The following is a 20,041-nucleotide window of genomic DNA, read 5'->3' as shown; positions in this document are numbered from 1 at the left end:
TGAAGCAATTAACATCACAAAATCGACACGATTTTGCATAAAAAGAATATAAACAAACCTGAATGCTTTTTTTCTGTTGTTTTTCCTTACTTTGCTAGATGAAGGTACAAATATTGCAGTGAAATATTTTTGTTTGTATCATTGTATGAAACTCTATTTATATTGGATTGTTGACTTGGCTCATTAATACAGTAAATGTTGAATATTCACCTTGTAAGATGTAAGTGCTGACATATTTCCTGCATCATTTGGTCTTGTTAATACTGCTTGGATGATTCATGGTTTCATTAATGGACTTATAAAATTATATCTTTCAGAATTCAGACTATAATATGAAAATTCCAAACTTATCAACTGAATCTTTAGTCAAAAGTGCGAAGCGCCAAGTGTACGCCTATTATTTGTCGCAAACAAAAATTAAGATTGAGATTAGTTCAATTTTTCCCTAACCCGGACTAGAAATGACCATAAATACATAGGGTAGGTCTCCTGCTAATTTAGTGACCAGAATGATATAGAGTAGTTACGAACATCACAATGTTAGTTACACAAGGTTAAAAGGTGGTTACGAGTGCCAGAATAGGTACTAACAGTAACAGCATAAAATCAGATAAGCTGGAGTTAAAAGGTGGTTACGACTGCCATAATTACTCCGTTACTGGGCCAAACACAAAAACACAATGTTACTGCCAAGTTCTTGTTCCTCTAATAACTTCAGTCATACACGGGTTATGTCGAAGCTAAGCTTACATGAAACAGGGGTAGAGCTAGCCAAAGATCTTACTTTGCTTCTAGTCAATGTCCATTGACTTCTCTTCAGGCGAGACTTTACTCGACCGCCACAGCTTCACTGTCCTATCATAAGAGTATAAGACACGGTAGATATATGCTGTCCATCTGCATCACCAAGAGAAAACGACATATGTAAGGTTCCTAATGTTATATCCATGATAAATTTAAAGCAATATTTTCACAAGTTTATCATATGAACCAGTTCAACCAAAGTTGGCTGGTGTGAGTGGTAAGGATTTCATCTTTTAAACAAGTAGTCAGGGGTTCGATTCCTGACTCTTGCGAATTAAAAAGCCAAATTTGGGATGGTCAACCCATTAAATTGCCTTCAGTACCAGAAGCAGATTGCCCCAACTGTCGGTAGGGGATACTCCTGGTCAATACCTAAACTTGGAAGATTATAGTGAATAGGAGGGAATACGATAAGAAGAATCTCATACCTCCTGATATGTCCAAGGATGTAACTTTGGCTTCATGGCCGAAGAGTGTTCTGACAAGCTTGAAATCCCGAGACAACCATATCTTAGCCGTCATATCATATGAACCCGTCACCAAATAATACCCTTGTTGGGGTTCAAACTTGACCTTTGAAATAAGATTTAAATGCGCGGGAATAATATAAACAGATGTTTTCTTCCTTAAATCCCAAATCCGGCAAGTATTATCCTCACCGCCAGTAGCAAGCTGATATCCGTTTGGGGAGAAATCAATACCAAGAATAGGCTTGACATGCTCTTCGAGAGCAAGGACATTTTTTCCAGTTCGAAGATCCCAAACAAGAGCACGAGAGTCCAACCCACATGAAGCCGCAAGTGAACCGTCTGGATGGAAGCATATTCCATACACACCTCTACTATGTCCTTCTTGAAGAAGCAATTCAGTAGCGGTATTAATATCCCACATACGCCAAGTGTTGTCAAAGCTTGCAGTGGCTAAGTAATCCCCCGATGGATGGAATGCAATACGGGTCAGCCGGTCTGCATGACCTGTAAATGTAGTCAATAGAGTACCCTTAACGTCCCACAAACACGCAGTTTGATCAGCAGAAGCAGTTGCAACAATATCAGTCACAGGAGAGAATGCAATGTCGGTTGCATAATTAGTGTGTCCCTTTAAAGTACAAGTCTTGGTTAACTGAGGCATATTCCAAATTCCGCCATTTCCATTTAACGAGCAAGTTGCAATGAAATTTCCATCTTTTGAGAATGAGCAGCCAGTGAGAGGACGATCACCGCCAATCTCACTGGCGTCAAGGACAAACGTTGCTGCTCGATTGAGAGCCGGGAGAGTATCATCCCTCATACTCTTAGCACGCTGAAGACGGTTTGAGGCTCTACGTATAGAAAACTTGGCAATAAATTTACGAGCCTCCAACAATTGTTTTGAGCCTACAGTATAAAATTCATCAGCCTCTTTAGCCGTAGCCGCCATAGTTGTTGTTTCTTCTAGTTCTTGTTCATGGGCATTGATTAGGGTTTCCAATTGACCGTCAGCATCAAGCTTAGCTATAAGCGTTCGAAGACGGTCTCGTCTTTCCATTTGTCTCTCGCCGAAAAGAGTAATTGGTTCACCGAGGAGACTGAGTCGGGTTCTAACAGCAATGTCGTTGGTCGGTACAGCTAGGGCAGTCGCACGTCGATTCATCGACAAATCGTAGCTTGCCATTGGAGGAATAGTATATACTGTAAAATTGTAAATAGAAGGGTATGTTTCTCGTAACTCGTAAGGTCGATATTTATAGTGTAAGATAAACTCGTGTACCTTGACGGTAACTAGTTAGGAAACTAAAGGTATAAATCTAACAATTGGTCTCCCTTGTGACGGGTTACCATTTGTGGCGGATATTTTGTGAGTTAAAATGGTAACAAAATGGGTTAGTGGAGAAAGGGGACCACATGAATAGTGTTGCATAGAGAGAAAAAATGGGTACTTTATGAGGTAAAATGGTATCCGTCACTCAAGAGTGACGGATATGTGCCGTCACAAACAAGAATTTGTGTAAATCTAAATTCTACTATTATGAAGGAATGAGAGATATGGTATATTAGATAGGAATATAATATACTAGAGCTGATCGTTTGCGGGCTTGGGTCGGATACGGGCCGGGCCAACCTGAATTAAAAGTGTCCGGCGGGCCTATTTTTTTTTTGTACGTGTCCACTATAACATACTTATTGAAGTTGTCCATACCCGTCCAACATAAGTTAGCGGGCTTGTCCATGGGCCGCCGCGCTTTAAAATATACTCCGTAGAAGATACGTATCAAAAAAGATGTATTAGCGTACCAAAAATCGAACAATATACTACGTCTTTGTGCTACATATTACGTCCTCATACCGACATTAGGTAGTTTGAGGCATAATAAATTGCCCAAATTGATGATACAACAATTTGACTGTTATTTTCTTTCTTAATTTAATCGGGTGTTGGATTGTTACATGGACCTTGGTTAATTATTTAGTTTGGTAAATCATTTTATGGAAATAAAAATACATTATAAGCTATTAGCGGGTCTAACGGGCTGTCCACAAATATTTTTATTTAGTCCGTACCCGCCCATTAATTTAGCGGGCCGAGTTTTCCATGTCCATCTCCACTAAACTAAAAGAATAAGAAAGCTCTAATATTTTCCCGCCTAAATGAAATATTCCATATTTGAGCTTTATTATATTTTATCTACAATTGAGCCAAACTGCATAATTCCTTATAATTCTTTCCATTTAAACATTTATGTACTTACAACTGGGCCAATACTATTGTTTTTACTAACCTACTACAAGATAAGAGCATTCATGTATTGTTTTTACTTCTAAAACGAAAAAATTGCCAATAATATATATTTTTCTTACACATTAATTTAATATCTATTTCTACTCTATACAAATGAACATTTAAATTTTGGTTAATTTTTTAATTTTTTTGATTTAATATGTACATAAGTATATTTATTACAACATATATACACACAAAATAGTTTCAGCAATTTTATATAGAGTAACCGTGATGAACCTTCTATTTTCTATCTCTTAATACAAAACATTATTAATATTAAGTTTTATTCTATAGTCTATACTAAAATTTCAAATGGAGTTAAAATAAGTTAAATATAATTAAATAATTGTTAAATTCTCTAATGTTCCTATTTAAAAAACCGCGTGTGCGCGGGATTTATACTAGTTAACCATTAATTTAAAAAAAATCCTTGACCAAGCCCACTTAAGTAGCAGGCCGGACGGGCCGGGCTGGACGGGCCAGCCCGGAGATGATCAGCTCTAGAATATACCATATATCTTACGGAATAAGTTATATTATATTATTATCTTGCATAATATATTTCGCACCATCTTATTATGCAATACAATAATATATAATATAACTAATATGGTATATTCTTATCTAATATATCATATCTATTATTCTTTCCTAATACCTACCTGTTTTAGCAGGATTTCCCCTGAACGGATCCGGCTTGATCAAAGAGTAATTTGGGTATCTAGTTCTATAAGTTTGGAATATTATGAGTGAATAACAAGGGAAGAATTAAGTATAAGGAATAACGTTTCTATTATTTTGATAAGCTGAGTACAATCTTGTGTGTGTAGCTGAATATTCAGGAATAAAAATGAGAGATCAAGTGTAAATAATCGACTAATAATGAATGTCTTTACAATTGTTTGATCTTGCTATTTATAGTTCTACAAATGCTACCGTTATATTCATCCTCAATGTTTTTCCCAATTGTAGGAGATGTTGCCGGATTAATAGGGCACGCTCCCTATTAATTCGCTTGACCCGTTCCTCTCTCAACCAATCTTCAGCTTTTCCTCTTCTTTCCGTCCTGATTCATAGATGATATAGTTTCATGGTTGGACTTGGTCTTCCTTGAGAATAGGACACGGTTATTGACTCATACAACTGCACTTTTTGTTTATCTTCTTAATCCAGCTTGTTTGAATGCCCCACCAGGCTATTCCGTACTTACTATCAGGCTCTTCTTCCAGGATCTAATAGCCTGCTTATCCTATAATACTCTTCATCTGTCAAATAGTAGTCAGATTCGTCCGGCCCCTGGAGGTCTTAATCAGCCTAGAAGGGTCAGGCTAAGTTAGAATCAGACCAGGCTAAACTGGGCCTAACAATTGCCCCTTGACATTTTGCCCGTGCTGGATCAGGCCAGGGGTGAGATGTCAACTTTACCGGGTTAAACAATAAAAAGAATTATATTTACTCAATGACTCTTAGACTCCTAGTTACCGTTAAACACTTGCAACGGCTAATTTGTGTGATGTCACGCTGACAATTTTGTGTTTTCTAGGGTTTTTACACCGTTATTTCTCTCCTATAAATATGGCATTTGCGATGAGTTTGTTCTTCACAAAATTTCTTCCACTTTCCTTGCTCAACTTTCTCTAAAATTCTCCCCTATTTCCCAGGAGTCTTACTCTGCTAACTTATAATTTTTCAATAAGTAAAATTCATCACGATAAATTAAATAATAAAGGATATGGGAGCCAAAAAGCGTCCTGCACCCCAGAAGGCTGCTGCTGAACCTGAACCCAAAGACGTCCAAGAGGAGGAGGTGACTGAAATTGATCCTCCTGCTCGTGCCATAGCTTTTAAATACCAGGATTCTATTTTTTCTGCCCTTCAATCTCTGGATCCTTACTTCCCTGAAGAGAACTTATTGAAAACAAACTATGACAAGGTTTTAAGGGAGAAGAAAATAATTCCTGAGTCGACTGAGGTATGGATTCACGAGTCTTGTCCATCGAGCTAATCGGGTGTCACCTGGTTGGTTCTGTATTTTTGAATGGGCGTTCAAAGCAGACTGTAAGTTACCTTTTACTCCCTTAATGATTGACATCATTCGTGCTATGGAAGTATCACCTTTTCAGATTATGCCAATGGTTTGGAAACGTGTTCATTCCATTGAAAATTTATGTGCTAAACACAACCTTGTAATTACTATTAATGATATCAAGGCAATATATCATATGAAAAATCCTGTTGACGGTCGTTTTAATTTGAGAATTAAGTCAAAGATGTCTCCATTAATTACTAACCTGGACTCTGGAGACGATAAAAGTTGGGCGAAGACTTTCCTGTTTATCCGGACTGAGAGTCTGGGCTCAGGCTTTGACTATTTGAGATATCCTCCTTTGGAGAGTGGTACGTTTCCTGTACTCTCAATTTGCAATTTATATTGAATGAAAGTAGGGTATATAAATCTTACCTGCATATTTTTGTTTTTGTAATGTTTGTAGCTCCTGACTGGAACCATGATCCTCTTGACGAGGAGGTTGTTGCAAGGATAGACGCTTTCCTTTCTATTCCTGAGTAAGAGAGGACCTGGCCTGCCAGTCTGGGCAGGGATTTATTGCCCCGGTATATGAAGACCAAGCTGAGTGGGGTTAGAGTACCCAAAGGCAAGCCTAGCTCCACCGCTTCTCTTTCCGTATGTTTTCTATATGTCTTTATGTTAATTGCTGTCTTCTTATCGCTTCTCATCTGATATTTATGTATACTCGTTATATATTCAGTATTCAGGTCTTCTGCCAGGTTGGCCAGCTTTTCTGCAAAAGATTTAAAGACTGGGGTGGTCAGGATTGCTGAACAGTCCAAGAGCCAGGAGGCTAGTGGGAGTGACAAGACGCTTGATATTTTGGTTTCTGATGTCCAGCCTCCCCAAGAACCGCCCAGACTAGTATCACCAGAGGTCGTTCAGGCTTCTAAAAGGAGAAGGGAAGATGTTATTCTTGAAGAGGAAGGGGGAGAGAAAGAGCCTATTCAGGCTCAACCAATCAGGAGTATTAGACAAGTGTCTGCCAGGATTGACGACATGGATGCTGCCCGGGAACAGATAAATGTATTTTCTGAAAAATGGGCGGCCAAATTTTGTCTGCTAATACCCTTGAGTCTTCTACTAAAGTGGTTTCTATCCTGACTTCTCTTGTGACAAAGGCTGCTGAACTTGCTTCTCAAGCTAAGGAGGTTAGTTGTAAAAGGATGTTTTAATTGTTTATGTGCTCTTTGTGTTGCTTTGTATTGGGCTGATTAATTTCGTTTCTTGTAGGGATTGGATGTCGGGTTGGCTACTGCTTGTCAGCTCAGGGATGCCCAGGCCAGGGTTTCTACTCTGGAAGAAAAACTGGATAAGGTTAACCGTGAGCTGCACACATTCAGGGGTAATGAAGTAGTACTTCAATCTCAGCTGGCGACAACTAGAGAGGCATCCAGGGCTGCTATAGTTTGTGAGGTGGCTGCAAAAAATGTTGAGAAGGTCGTCAGGAAAGAGTTGGAGGTCATCGAGGAGAGCTGGCTGGCCGAGAAGCGAGCAATGCGGATCACCGAGGAAGAATGAAGAGCTTGGTCTTTGAAAAGGAATTAGTGGAGGCGCGGCTTGCTGATTGCCGCTCGGTACTTCTTTGGAAAAGGCCGGGTTGATGCCATGAGGGATCCGGAATCTGACCGGGCTAATTGGGATCCGGACCGGGATGAGACAGCATTGGACACTCAGTATCCTGATTTGGCCAACATGGGTCAAGAAGAAGAAGTGGATTCTCCTCCTTCCAAGGAAAAATCTGATGATCAGAAAATGGTGGATGGTTGTGAGTCGGTTACTGGCTCAAAACCTTCTTAGGTTTATGTTTTTCTTCTTTGTTTTGGCCCATCCAGAGGGGATGTTCCTGGAATTGATATTTTAGGTAATTTTTTTTTTTTTTTTCATTTTTTTTTTTCATTTTTTTTTTGGCCCATCCAGGGGAGATGTCCCTGGAATGGATAATTATTAGGTATGTGGCAAGGCTGGCTATTTTTGATGAATAAATTTTTGGTCTTTGTTGGTTCCTTTTTGTGTTTTGATAAGGTACTTTTGTAGTATTGGATGTCTTACTGGATCTGGTCAGTTATTCGACTGGATCGGGCCAGTTTCTTGTGCTGGATCTGGCCAGTTTATTGTGTTATGGGTGAAGTTGTTGCCTGTCTGGAGGGCTTATGTCCCCTGCCTTTCTGGAGGGCTTATGACCCATCTATGTTATACAATCCAGGAATAGATTTTCCAGGTTTGTATGTTAAGTTGAGTTCAATATTTTAAGGCTTGTTTTTGCAACTGAAAGTTGGGTATCAGTTGGATATTGGTGGGGGTGGCCCCCAATCTTTAAGATTTGTTTTAAGTAAAGTGCAGTATATAAAACAAGTATTGAAGATTCTACTTGGTAAAAAGAAATATGAGAATATTGACAAGTACTTGGGCACATCATGGGAGAAATTATATAAGGCATTTATTCATATAATGGCAAGTATCATACATGTAGTTTCATATCAAGCCAGGCAAGAAATGTCAAGGTGAAAATTATACCTGGACTGGGAGATATATTTTATATGTGAAATAGTTTTAAGTGTGCAATATTCCAAGCTCTTGGGATCATTTCGCCGTCCAGGGTTTGTAACCTATAAGCTCCCTGGCCGACTATTGAGTCAATCGGTAGGGACTTTCCCGTGTTGGGGCCAATTTGCCAAAGATTCTTTTCTTTTGTGTTTTGGAAGACTTTCCCGAGGACCAGATCTCCTACCCCGAATACCCTGGCTTTGACATCTTGTTGTAGCTTTTCGCAACTCTTTGCCGATATCTTTGCCCAATCTAATCTTGTTGCATCTCTTAGCTCTTCCGTTAAGTCCAGGTTGTCCTCCATTAGAGGTATATTGCTTGTTATTGTGTTCAGCCGCATCTGGCTGATGGAATGTCTACCTCAGTGGGATTATCGCTTCACATCCATAGACCAAGGAGTAGGGGGTTTGGCCTGTGGATGTTTTAGGCGTGGTTCTGTCAGCCCAGAGGACCAGGGGGAGCTCTTTAGCCCATCTGCATTTCCTTCTTTCTAGCTTCTTCTTTATGCAGCTGATTACTACTTTGTTACTGGATTCTGCCTGACCGTTAGCTTTTGGATATCCTGGTGTGGAGGTTACCAGATTGATGTTCCATTGAGCACAGAAGGCTGCTGTTCTTTTTCCCACGAATTGCGTGCCATTGTCGCATACTATTTCAGAGAGGATGTCATATCTACATATGATGTTGTGTTTGATGAATGCTATGACATCCTTTTCCTTGACTTGCCTGTATGAATCAACTTCTATCCACTTGGAGAAGTAATCAGTTATTGCTAGCATGAAAACTTTTTGTCCGGGTGCTTGAGGTAGTTTCCCTACTATATTCATGCCCCACTTCAAAATGGCCAGGGTGCGGATATGGAATGTAGTTCCTCAGATGGCTGATGGATATATGGTCCGTGAATCTGACAAGCTTTACATTTAGAGCTAAATTCCAGGCAATCGGCCCTCAAGGTGGGCCAATAATAACCTTGTTCGAGTACTTTGCTTGCGGACTTCTTCCACCTTTATGATTTCCACGATCCTTCATGGATTTCGATAATATCTGCTCAGCTTCTTGTGGCTCTAGGCATCTAAGGTATGGCCCAGCCTGCGATTTCTTAAAAAGCACGTTGTTAATAATGGTATATGAAGCAGCTTTTATTTTTAGTGCTCTGGCATCTTGCTTATTTAGGGGGAGGATTCCCTGTTGTAGCCAGTCATAGTAAGGTTTTGTCCAAGAAATGGCAACATAAATTGGGAAACTTTCATCTTGTTTATTTATTGCAGGTTCTAATAAATGTACGATGGGTATTTTGTCGAAGTCAAGGGGACTGAAGTTGGATCCTAGGCCGGCTAAGGCGTCGGCCTGGGTATTCAAGTCCCTGGGAATTTGGTCAATATTAAAATTGCGGAATTTTAATTTTAAAATTTGAACAATTTCCAAATAAAGTATCATTTTTGAGTCTTTTGCAGTATATATTCCGTTTACTTGGTTGGAAATAAGAAGGAAATCAGTACGTACCTTTAGGTTTTGCACACCAAGGTCAATACATACCTTTAATCCAGCTATTAGGGCTTCATATTCTGCCTCATTGTTGGTAGCCTCAAATGCACAGCTTATAGCCTGTACTATCTTATCCCCCTGTGGCGATTTTAGTACTACCCCCAGGCCTGTGCCCCTCATGTTGGCTGCACCATCGACAAATAGGGTCCATTCTAGGTCCGTTTGGTCGCTGGTCAGTTTATTTACTTCTTTTATTAGGTCGGGTTCTAGGGTTGGACTAAAATCAGCCACAAAGTCTGCTAGTGCTTGTAATTTAATTGTTGTCCTTGGCTCAAATGTTATGTTGTATGTGCTCAGTTGGACTGACCATTTGCACATTCGTCCGGACAATTCTGGCTTCCTAAGTACAGACTTGATAGGAAGATTGGTTCTGACTATTATAGGGTGGCTTTCAAAGTATGGTCTTAATTTTGTGCAACTCATAATTAAAGCTAAAACATATTTTTCAAGCAGGCCATACCGATCTCTCGCATCCAAGACTTTTACTTACGTAATAGACGGTGTTGTTGTCCGTCTGCTTCTTTGACCAAGACCGACCGACAAGATTTTCGTGGATCGATGTATACTTTGTCGGGGGTTCATCTTTGACTGGTTTTGCCAGCAAGGGAGGAGAGGATAGATATGTTTTCAGGTCTTCAAAGGCAGCCTCATGATCAGGGGTCCATTGAAAGTCCTTGTTCTTCCTTAGCAGATTATAGAATGATTTGCACCTCTCTGACGATCTTGAAATGACACTACTACAAATCCAGGCAACTACAACGCCCCTTTAACAACGATTATTCACGAAAATCACAATAGACGTTGTAGAATGTATGGCGCGAATTTTACTAAAATAAATTACAACGGGTATGGTTATAAAAACCGTTGTTATTAGTTTTAACAACGGGTCACACATGCACAACCGTTGTTAATAATTTGGCGCAAAATTGGCGCAAAGTTAGTGAAAAGTAATAACAACGGTTATTTTTGAAACCCGTTGTTAAAACTTATTTAACAACGGGTGTTTTTTACAACCGTTGTTAAAACATATTTGACAACGGTTGTTGTTTAATAACCGTTGTCAATACCTTCCATACTATAAACCACACAAACAGAAATCTGCTGCAGCCACAAAACACAACCCTTATTAATACACAAACACAAACACAGCAGACAAACAAACACAAAACACATACACACTCTCTTTCTCTCTTTCTCTCTTTCTCTCTTTCTCTCTTTCTCATCGTCGCTTTATCTTCTCGCCGTCACTGTGATTTCATCGTCTATTACGTTCTGTATTTATCAGGTAAATCTCGCCGTCACTGTTAGTTTCATCGTCATTATTTTCTTTTTCTATTTATTTCTTTTGCATGTATATGTTTGTATCGACCATTATGTTATTTGTTTAAGTATTGTTCGCATAATTAGTTAGTAAAACAATGAAGAAGCAAGATGAAGAAGTAAGATAAACATAATTAATATATATATATATTTATAAATACATAAATTAAAAAAAAAATTACATATGTAAAAATGCAATTCTTATATTTTCATAGAGGATCTTATTCTGCTCTATCGTATCCGTCCTCTCCTCCTTGGCTATTTGGAGGTTTCGTTCAGCAGTTGCTATATCGTCATATAGCCGCAATCGCTCGCTCCGTCAAGCCATCTTCTTTGGCGTGCTTCAGTGCGGATCGAGCATCCGCAAGGTAGCTCCTGAAACTTTTCTCAATATGGAGGAACCGGCGGATGAAGTTGTTGTTGTTCTCGATCATGGTAAGAGTCTTAAGGATGAAATCATTCATTTTGTTGGAGTTTTTTGAGTTTGTTTTGAAAGATTAAGTAGAGTTTGTTTTAGCAGTTAGGGTTTGGAGATGAATATATTGAGATAATGGAAATGTTAGTTGAGATATGCAATGTATTTATACTAAGCAATGTGTGGGTTGAGTTGCTTTTTAATTAATATATATGTTAGGAAGTTGTGCCATAATCATCATCATATCTCTCAATAATGCTGCTTCAAATCTTATTACTAACCCTTCTCATTCCATATTATCCGTTCATATGTACAAAGGATGTCGGTAATAATGCATGCATCGGAATTCTAACAGGCCGTAATTATGCATGCATCTAGTAATATTTAATTTATTTATTTTTTTATTTTTTAAGAACAAACAACAACGGTTATTTTAAAACAACCCGTTGTCTTTAATTTAGTTATAACAACGGTTTTGTATATTAAAACCCGTTGTTATAACTTTCCCCCCAAAATTGAGTCACACTTTCCACAACGGGTTTTTATACATAAAACCGTTGTTAATAGTTTTAACAACGGTTTCCTTAAGAAAACTAACCGTTGTTAAAACCTTCTACAACGGACGCTTTAACAACGTCCGCTTTTTTATATAACAACGGTTTTTGACCGTTGTTATAGCCTGTATCTGTAGTAGTGTGAACCTGTTCAGGGCTGCTATTCTTCCAGTCAACTTTTGTATGTCTTTGACCGTCTTTGGTGGTTCTACCTCCAGGATAGCTTTGATCTGTTCAGGGATGGCTTCTATTCCTCTTTTTGTCACCATATAGCCCAAGAATTTGCCTACTGAGACTCCAAAATGGCATTTTTGTGGGTTGAGCTTCATATTGAATTTCTCCAGTATTTGAAAGGCTACTTCCAAGTCTTTGACGTGGTCTTCTGCCTTTTTTGACTTGACTACCATGTCATCTATGTAGACTTCCATGGTATATCCTATTTGGTCTTTGAACCTCATGTTGACTAGCCTTTGATAGGTTGCACCTGCATTCTTTAATCCAAAGGGCATAGCAGTATAACAATATATACCTCTTTCAGTAATGAAAGCTGTGCTTTCCGATCTGCGGGGTGCATCTTTATTTGATTGAATCCGCTGGAGGCATCCATGAATGTTAACATTTCGTGGCCTGCAGTGGCATCCACCATTGCATCGATGTGTGGCAGGGGAAATGGATCTTTTGGGCAGGCTTTGTTTAGGTCGGTGTAGTCTACACAGACTCTCCATTTGCCATTTTTCTTTTGGATGACTACTACGTTTGCAAGCCAGTCAGGGCACATTACTTCCCTAATCATTCCCATGTCCAGTAGCTTGTCGACTTCTTGGTTGATGATTTCATGCCTTTTTGCAGCAAATTTTCTTCTCTTTTGCTGTACAGGCTTAAAGGATTTGTCAATATTCAACTTATGAGTTATAATATCAGCATCTATACCAGTCATATCAAAATGTGACCAAGAAAAACAAGACATTTTAGTTTTGAGAAAGCTGACCAGATTGGGTCTGACCGAGTCTGGTGCATCTGACCCTACAAGTACTTTCCTGTCAGGGAATTCTGGGTCCAACATGACCTCTCCTGTTTCCATCTGTGATTGTGCAATATACTCTTCCCTGACAGGTGACTTTAATTGCTATGCAAGGGACTTACCTGACTTTGAGGGTTTCAAAGCCTTAGTGTAACATTCCTGAGCCGTCCTCTGTTCTCCCCTGATGGTGGTTATCCCCCATTCGGTTGGTATTTTCACACATTGATGGTATGTTGATGGGATTGCTTTGACATTGTGGATCCATGGTCTGCCCAGGATTACATTATATGAGGATAGGCAATCCATTACTCCAAATCTTTCATATGAAGCCACGCCTTCCACATAGGTTGGCAGGCTGATTTCTCGTAGGGTGTTCTTTGTTTCTACGCTGAATCCAACCAGGACGCTGGATTTCTTGATGATCTTTCCTTCATCTATCTTCATAGCTTTGAGGACGTCAAGCATCACCAGATTGATTGAACTGCCTCCGTCTATCAGGATTCTTGATACCTTAGCTGTGCCAATTTGCATGGTGATTACCAAGCTGTCATGGTGTAGATCCGATATTCCCTGCAGGTCCGAGTCATCAAAAGTAATAGCAGGCAATGACTTGGACCTTGAAGGGGGCTGAAGTCTGGATTCCCTGGATATTCTTTTGGCAGCTGAGCTGGTCAGACCACAGATTTCCGATCCTCCATTTATGAACTTAACTTCATAGATGGGGGGAGGAGAAGGATCTCTGCCGTTCCCTGAATCTCTCTTGTTTTGTCCTTCATCTTTGTTCTTTGGCTGCTGGATTAAGTCCTTCAAAAAGCCTCTCTTTAGGAGATATGCCACCTGTTTCCTGAGTTGGATGCATTCTTCTGTGGTGTGCCCGATGTCCTGATGGAAGTCACACCATCTTGTTGGGTCTTTCTTAGGGTTGTCGGATTTCTTGGGCCATCTGACTGTATCTCCCAGGCTTTCCAGGCGTTTGATTAATCCTGCAGTATTAATAGAGAAGTTATATTTAGGAATAGTTGGAAGGCTAGAGAGGTTACCTTTGTGTTCTTGTGCCATGTTGACTTCAGATCGTTCAGGCCTGGAATAGGGTGCTGATCTGGGGTTGCCTCCTTTCTGGTAGGAGCTTTTCCTGTTAGTGTGTCCATAGCCTTGCTTTCCTCCGGATGAGTTCGTCCTGAAATTGAGATCTTCTTCCAATCTGACATGCTCTAAGGCGATGGATTGAACAGTGGCAAAGGTTGGGCATGCTTTCTTGGTTAAGTCTGCATAGATGTCACTATCAAGCAGGACTCCTTGCCTGAAGGCTTCTACCGCTGTCTCTTCATCACACCTGGGAATGGCCACCTTCTCTTTGACAAACCTTGCCAGGAATTCTTTGAGAGATTCTTCAGGAAGTTGCTTTACCCTGAATAGGTTACTGGGTCTCTTGGCCATATCTCTGCTGCTTGCGAATTGTTGATTGAAAGCATTGATTAATTCTGCAAAAATTCTTGATACCTCCATTTGGGAGATTAATGAACCATCACTAGTACAAAAAGTCCTATTGACATCGCCTTAGTTACATCATTTCTTAATAAAAACGATGTAATCTTTAATATTGGAGTTATTAACATTGGTTTAAAAATCAAAACGATGTTATTTATATTATATTAACATCGGTTTATATGAAAACCGATGTTAATATATCGACATTACATCAGTTTTCTTAAAACCGAGGTCATAACCGTTGACAATTATTTTAAAGGACTTTCAAATACATCGGTTGTAACCGATGTCATTAAAACAAGTCCTTCACGCGTCAAACACGTAATACTCAGACCGACCTTTCAGTTACCCGCATAATTCCCACGAAAAACCCTTCCCCCACGCAAAAACCCTTACCCCTTTGCTTCCCACAAAAACCCACGCACCCATCGTCGTCGCCTCCTCTTTTTCCGGCCACCACAATTCTTATCTACCCGTCGTCACGCACTTTTTGCGAACCCCTCAATCGATTTTCTTGCTTTGACCCGTATGATCTATTAATCGGTATGCCTGCATCCAATTTTTTTTTATTGTTTCTCCAATTATTTTGCAATTACATATGCTGTAGTCAATTATATGTGACAACTATTTGGTTACTTGTATGATATGTGAAAGCAATCTGAAGTTATTTGCGATTGTTAGAATTCAATATAGCGATTTAGGGCTCTGGTACTTCTGTTAATTGTTACGGAGTAATACCGTCTTATGCTACAATTAGCACCGTCTTATGCTACTGCTGATGAAAACAATAATTTGCGTTCTTAGAAATCATTCGCTTGTTGTTGCTGACTAGTTGTTGTTGTTGCTGTGTGAAACTAGTTACGTGTATTTTGGGATTGATGCTCGTTTTAATATCCCCGCTTGATTATTGTTTTGTTCTGTGAAATTTTTTCGCAATAATGATACTGATGACAATGTTTTGTTTCCTTTTCCAATGAATCGAAAGGTTCACTTTTCATCCGTTTCGGATTAGGATGGTATATAGAAAAATAACTCACTGAATTAACCTTTTGCCAGTTCCATAAACATACGGATTATCTAATACTTCCTCTGTTGTACTATATAGTGACGGTTTTGTTGTAGGAATTGAGTCAAGTGACGGTCTGACTTTCAATTTGACAAAATAGTACAAAAAAAAATGAAACTTGTAAAAATATTTTTGTGTTGAAAATTACCCTAATAAGAGCAACAGTTCATAGTTTTTATGTATTTTTTTTAAGAGAGATTTAATGTTGAAGTGTGTCTCTTAAATCTTAGAACTACTTATTAGTAGCCGGGTTCAAGATCAGATATTTTATTAGTAATACTATCGGGTGAGACGTCCCTAGGCGAGGCGGTGACTGTACCTCTAAGAGAAGCTAAAATGCTATTATCAAAACTAGATCATATTAATAGATCCCTGCACTGTGTCCTCAGAGTCTATGCAAGTGCAAAATTTGAGGAAGTTTGGTTATAGTTCACTCACTAGTATTATAGTGTCATTTTATGAATACATATCAAATCTTACTTGGATAGATTGAGAGGAATTTTCTTCTCCTTGCATTATGGCATCCAATGGCCAGGTGGGTCCATCGTATGAACACAGGGTTTAATGCAATGTGCTCGAAAATGAATCATCGTCATCATTGGTAACAGAAGCCAAATAACAGGATGTATACAAAGTCAACTGTTTAATATGTTGCATTAGTAGTGGGTACGGCTTGACTATGGTCCTTAATAGTTCAGACCTGCTGAATGTTTTTTTCAGTTCCAAGGCTTCTATTCACAAATTGTCCGTTAATATCTCCGCCAGTTTGTTAATGGTTCTGGTTTTTGTACAAGTCGGATAAGATATGCAGCTTTATGTTTGATTACTAGTACAAGTCGCCAGTAATTTGTGTACTTTCATTAATAAATGCCGCTGCATTTGAGAATCTTGTGTCTATGCAATTGATTGATTAAATTAGCTGCTTAAGGGGTGGTAGTGATGAAAATTGTTGCTGTTTTGCGAATGCGTTTCATTAATAAGTTAAGTTACTTTTTGTTTATGACTTTGCTTAAGTTCAAGGACACAATCGAAATTCATAACTACATGGAACTTAAGCAAAGACCAACCAGTCTTGCTTATGACTCTACTGTCTATGCACTTAACTTAACTGTCACTGAAACTTCAGTTCCACAATTCCATCCTCACTAATATGGCAGCGACTGATATGTGAATTATTTACACCTTATTTCCCTCTTTCTTTGACGCATTCCGGCTCATAACGAGTCGGTTTCGTGTGCCTTTCCTTGCATTTGTGCCCGATCCCCGTACTTGTCATTTTGTGTGCCCTTTTGTAGGAACCGAGTCGAGTATGAAGGAATTGGGGCAAGAAAAGGCATTCTAATGCCTTTACATGAAGAAAAGGGAGATGAAGGATTTTGAAGAATAAATCCCCTGCCGGTAGGCCGGCAGCCGGCCCACCGGTAGAGGATATGGCTATATGGAGAAAATGGAGGAAACCAGCCAAGAGAGTGTTCTCTGCGGCGGCCGGCAAACTGCCCACCGGCGGGGAACACAATCCCATACTTAGTCAAATTTTTGAAGAAGTTTTTGGCCAAAGTTCAAGCAACGCGCTACCGGCCTGGTGTAGCCGGCGCCGGTCAACCAACCTACAGAGGGTACCGATATGAAGAATTGGAAGAAAATCTCAAGAAGAGGAAATCCTCTGCCGGCAAGGCCGGTAAGGCCACCCACCGGGCAGGGGATTACGCAACCTTCATTTCTCTCGCTTTTTGAAAGAACGCTGCTGCAGAGAGGAGGCCGGCAGCCGCCCGCCGGTAGAGGAGCACTTTACACGCAAATGGGCTTTTCCACTCTTTCCTCCCTTAATCCAATGATAGCCTATAAATACCCCCTCCTTAAACCCTTTTGCACATAACCCTAGATCTGAGAACTTTCCTTATTAATTGTAATCCTTTCTTAATCAAGCACTAATCTTTCCTTAATCTTTCCTTAATATTTAGTAAAACTAGTAATTGTTAGTTAGAATCAATAGCTTACTCTTGTTCTTTGAAGTTTGTATTGGGGATTTTGAAGGGTTTTCCTTCTTATTAATCAATCAAGCATTCATCTTTCCTTTTGTTGGTATAATTCCTCTCCTTTCTTTTACTTGTTTATCATTTGTTTACATTTTCCTTGTCTTTTGATATTGCTATAGCATTCATCATGTCTCCTCCTTGTGTTGTTTGCTTCCCTTCTCTATTTAGCATAATTTCCCTTAACATGAGTGAGTAGATCCCTTCTAGGGTTTAGGGTGATTCTTTATGGAATTTATGGGCATGATTCTTTGAATATTTTGGTCTTTGGTGAAATTGTTTAACTTTCCTATTCATTGCATTCAAGGTGTTTGTTGATTTGCTCAAGTGAAAGCTTTTGCCTTTCTTGCATTATTGCTTAATTCTCCCTTGGAATGAAAGTTTTTGGGGGTCTTGATGTTTGTCTAGGAGGGGTGTGATGCTTAATGAAAATTAGTAGCCACCTTTAAGATAGCCAAGACATTGGTTCTTCATCTTAGGTTAATCTCTCACCATTGACCCTTTTTGATCTTCATGTTTGCCCCTAAACCATATTGATGACCCCGAAGGCCCTAGCTTTTAATTAACCGTATTCATTATCATAAACTTGTTTGTCTTTTGCTTTAGTGATTATAACCAAAACCCTTTCTTTTAATTTTGATTAAACTTGACTCTTAATCGAGCTTTGTAGCAACCCCCGCCGTCCTTGAGTTCGACCCCGACTAAATACTACGTTTTTTCGGGTTTTAAAAATAGTTTTGGTATAGGAAGTAGACGACAAATTTCCTACTATCAAATGGCGCCGTTGCCAGGGATGGCGTTAGGTTATGCTTAGTTTTATTTAGAGTCTTTGCTTTAATCTTGTCTCTATTGTTAGTTTGCTTTAGTAGTTGATTGTTGTTTGTAGAGTGTGTGTGATTTTTGCCTTTCCCTAGTGTGTAAAAACACTAGGAGACTTACGATTCGTTAAGTGTATGCCTAGAAGGAATCACCAAGCTCTTCTATTCAACTCCGACCCCGAGAGGCTTTTTAGGACCTTGAGGACTAGGACTCTTGAAAGAGTAAGGAATAATTCCACCCAAGCAAACATTGGTCAACCAAACTCACACATCCCACAAAATTTTGATACAACAACTACGATTCAACCAAATACCACAATTGAGACTTTAGTAGAGAACCCCTTTCATAACTTCCTTAATTACAATAGTCCACCTCAAACACCACCACATCAAGAACCAAACCACCCACCACAAATGGCTCTTAGAGATCACAACCGGCCTAACCATAATGATTCATGTAATCCCATCAATTTTGGCACCTTGGCCCCAAACAACTTTGAAATGCATCCCGCCCAAGCCGGGTTAGTTGAGAAGGACTTGTTTGGAGGTCATATTGAGGAGGATGCCCATGCTCATCTCCGGAAGTTTAAGAGGAAAGTTTCGATGATGAAGAAGAATGGGGTGTCCGAAGACACCTTGAGAATGATGTTGTTTCCGTTTTCGTTGACGGGCAAAGCGGACCGGTGGTTGAACATTCACCCACCGGATACTTTCACTACTTGGGATGACTTAGCCCAAGCATTTATGGCCAAGTACTACCCTTCCTCAAAGACCGCGATGCTCCGCAACGAGATCCATACGTTCCAACAAGAGGATGGGGAGTCCTTAGGTGAGGCTTGGGACCGTTACCAAGACTTGATAGCAAGTTGCCCCCACCATGGAATACCGGAATGGTACATTACTCAAACATTTTTCCAAACTCTACTACCAAGAACTAAGGAGATGGTAAATGCCTCCGCGGGGGGAGGTTTTGACCACTTGAATGATGAAGAGGGCACGGCATTGATAAAAAAAATGGTAGACTCGGAGGCAAACTATGGTTCTAGAGGGAACATGCTACGAAGGAACGGGAAATTTCCTAAGGAAAATGCCTCCAACTCCGAGACAAATGCCAAGCTCGACTTGCTCACAAAGCAATTTGAGAAGTTTTCAAAGAATCAAGTGAACCAAGCCGCGACCTCATATGGGCCGCCCATGGAAGAAGTTGCTCAAGTCGCGAGTTGTGAACTTTGTGGAGGAAGTGGTCATACATATGACTTGTGTGGCAACAATTACAGTGGTGCCTATGAAGAGAATGCTCAAGAGGTGAACGCTTTTCAAAGTTACAACAACAATCCTAGACCACCAAGGCCTCCTTACAACAACCCAAACACCTACAATCCAAATACCAATTTCTACCACCCCGGGTTAAGGAACCACCCCAACTTTAGTTACAAAAGCACCAATGTTCAAAACCCCCAACATCTCCAACCACAAACCCAAACCAATCCACCCGGTTTTGCTCAACCAAGAGGAATTCTCCAAAACCCAAGAAATAATTTTGGAAATCAAAACCAATGGTCAAGCAACAATCCACCCCAAAACTATGGCAACCAACAACAA

At 39.8% G+C, this 20,041-nt stretch overlaps 1 protein-coding gene and 1 non-coding gene across 2 annotated transcripts; both read right to left on the bottom strand.

Moving 5' to 3' along the window:
• Positions 1–740: 740 nt before the first annotated feature.
• On the bottom strand, positions 741–2,539 carry LOC141594087 (U4/U6 small nuclear ribonucleoprotein PRP4-like protein). The gene is given in 3 exon segments (XM_074414283.1): positions 741–872; positions 875–897; positions 1,233–2,539. Coding segments are annotated over 3 exon segments (1,329 nt in total). The 5' UTR covers positions 2,458–2,539; the 3' UTR covers positions 741–791.
• Positions 2,540–19,216: 16,677 nt separating this feature from the next.
• Positions 19,217–19,323, bottom strand: LOC141597824 (small nucleolar RNA R71). The gene has a single exon (XR_012523038.1). It is a non-coding gene; the product is annotated as a small nucleolar RNA R71 (small nucleolar RNA).
• Positions 19,324–20,041: the final 718 nt, after the last annotated feature.

This window comes from Silene latifolia, chromosome 8, assembly GCF_048544455.1.
Source record: "Silene latifolia isolate original U9 population chromosome 8, ASM4854445v1, whole genome shotgun sequence".
NCBI classification, from domain to species: domain Eukaryota; kingdom Viridiplantae; phylum Streptophyta; class Magnoliopsida; order Caryophyllales; family Caryophyllaceae; genus Silene; species Silene latifolia.
This window is presented reverse-complemented; position numbering and strand designations above follow the sequence as displayed.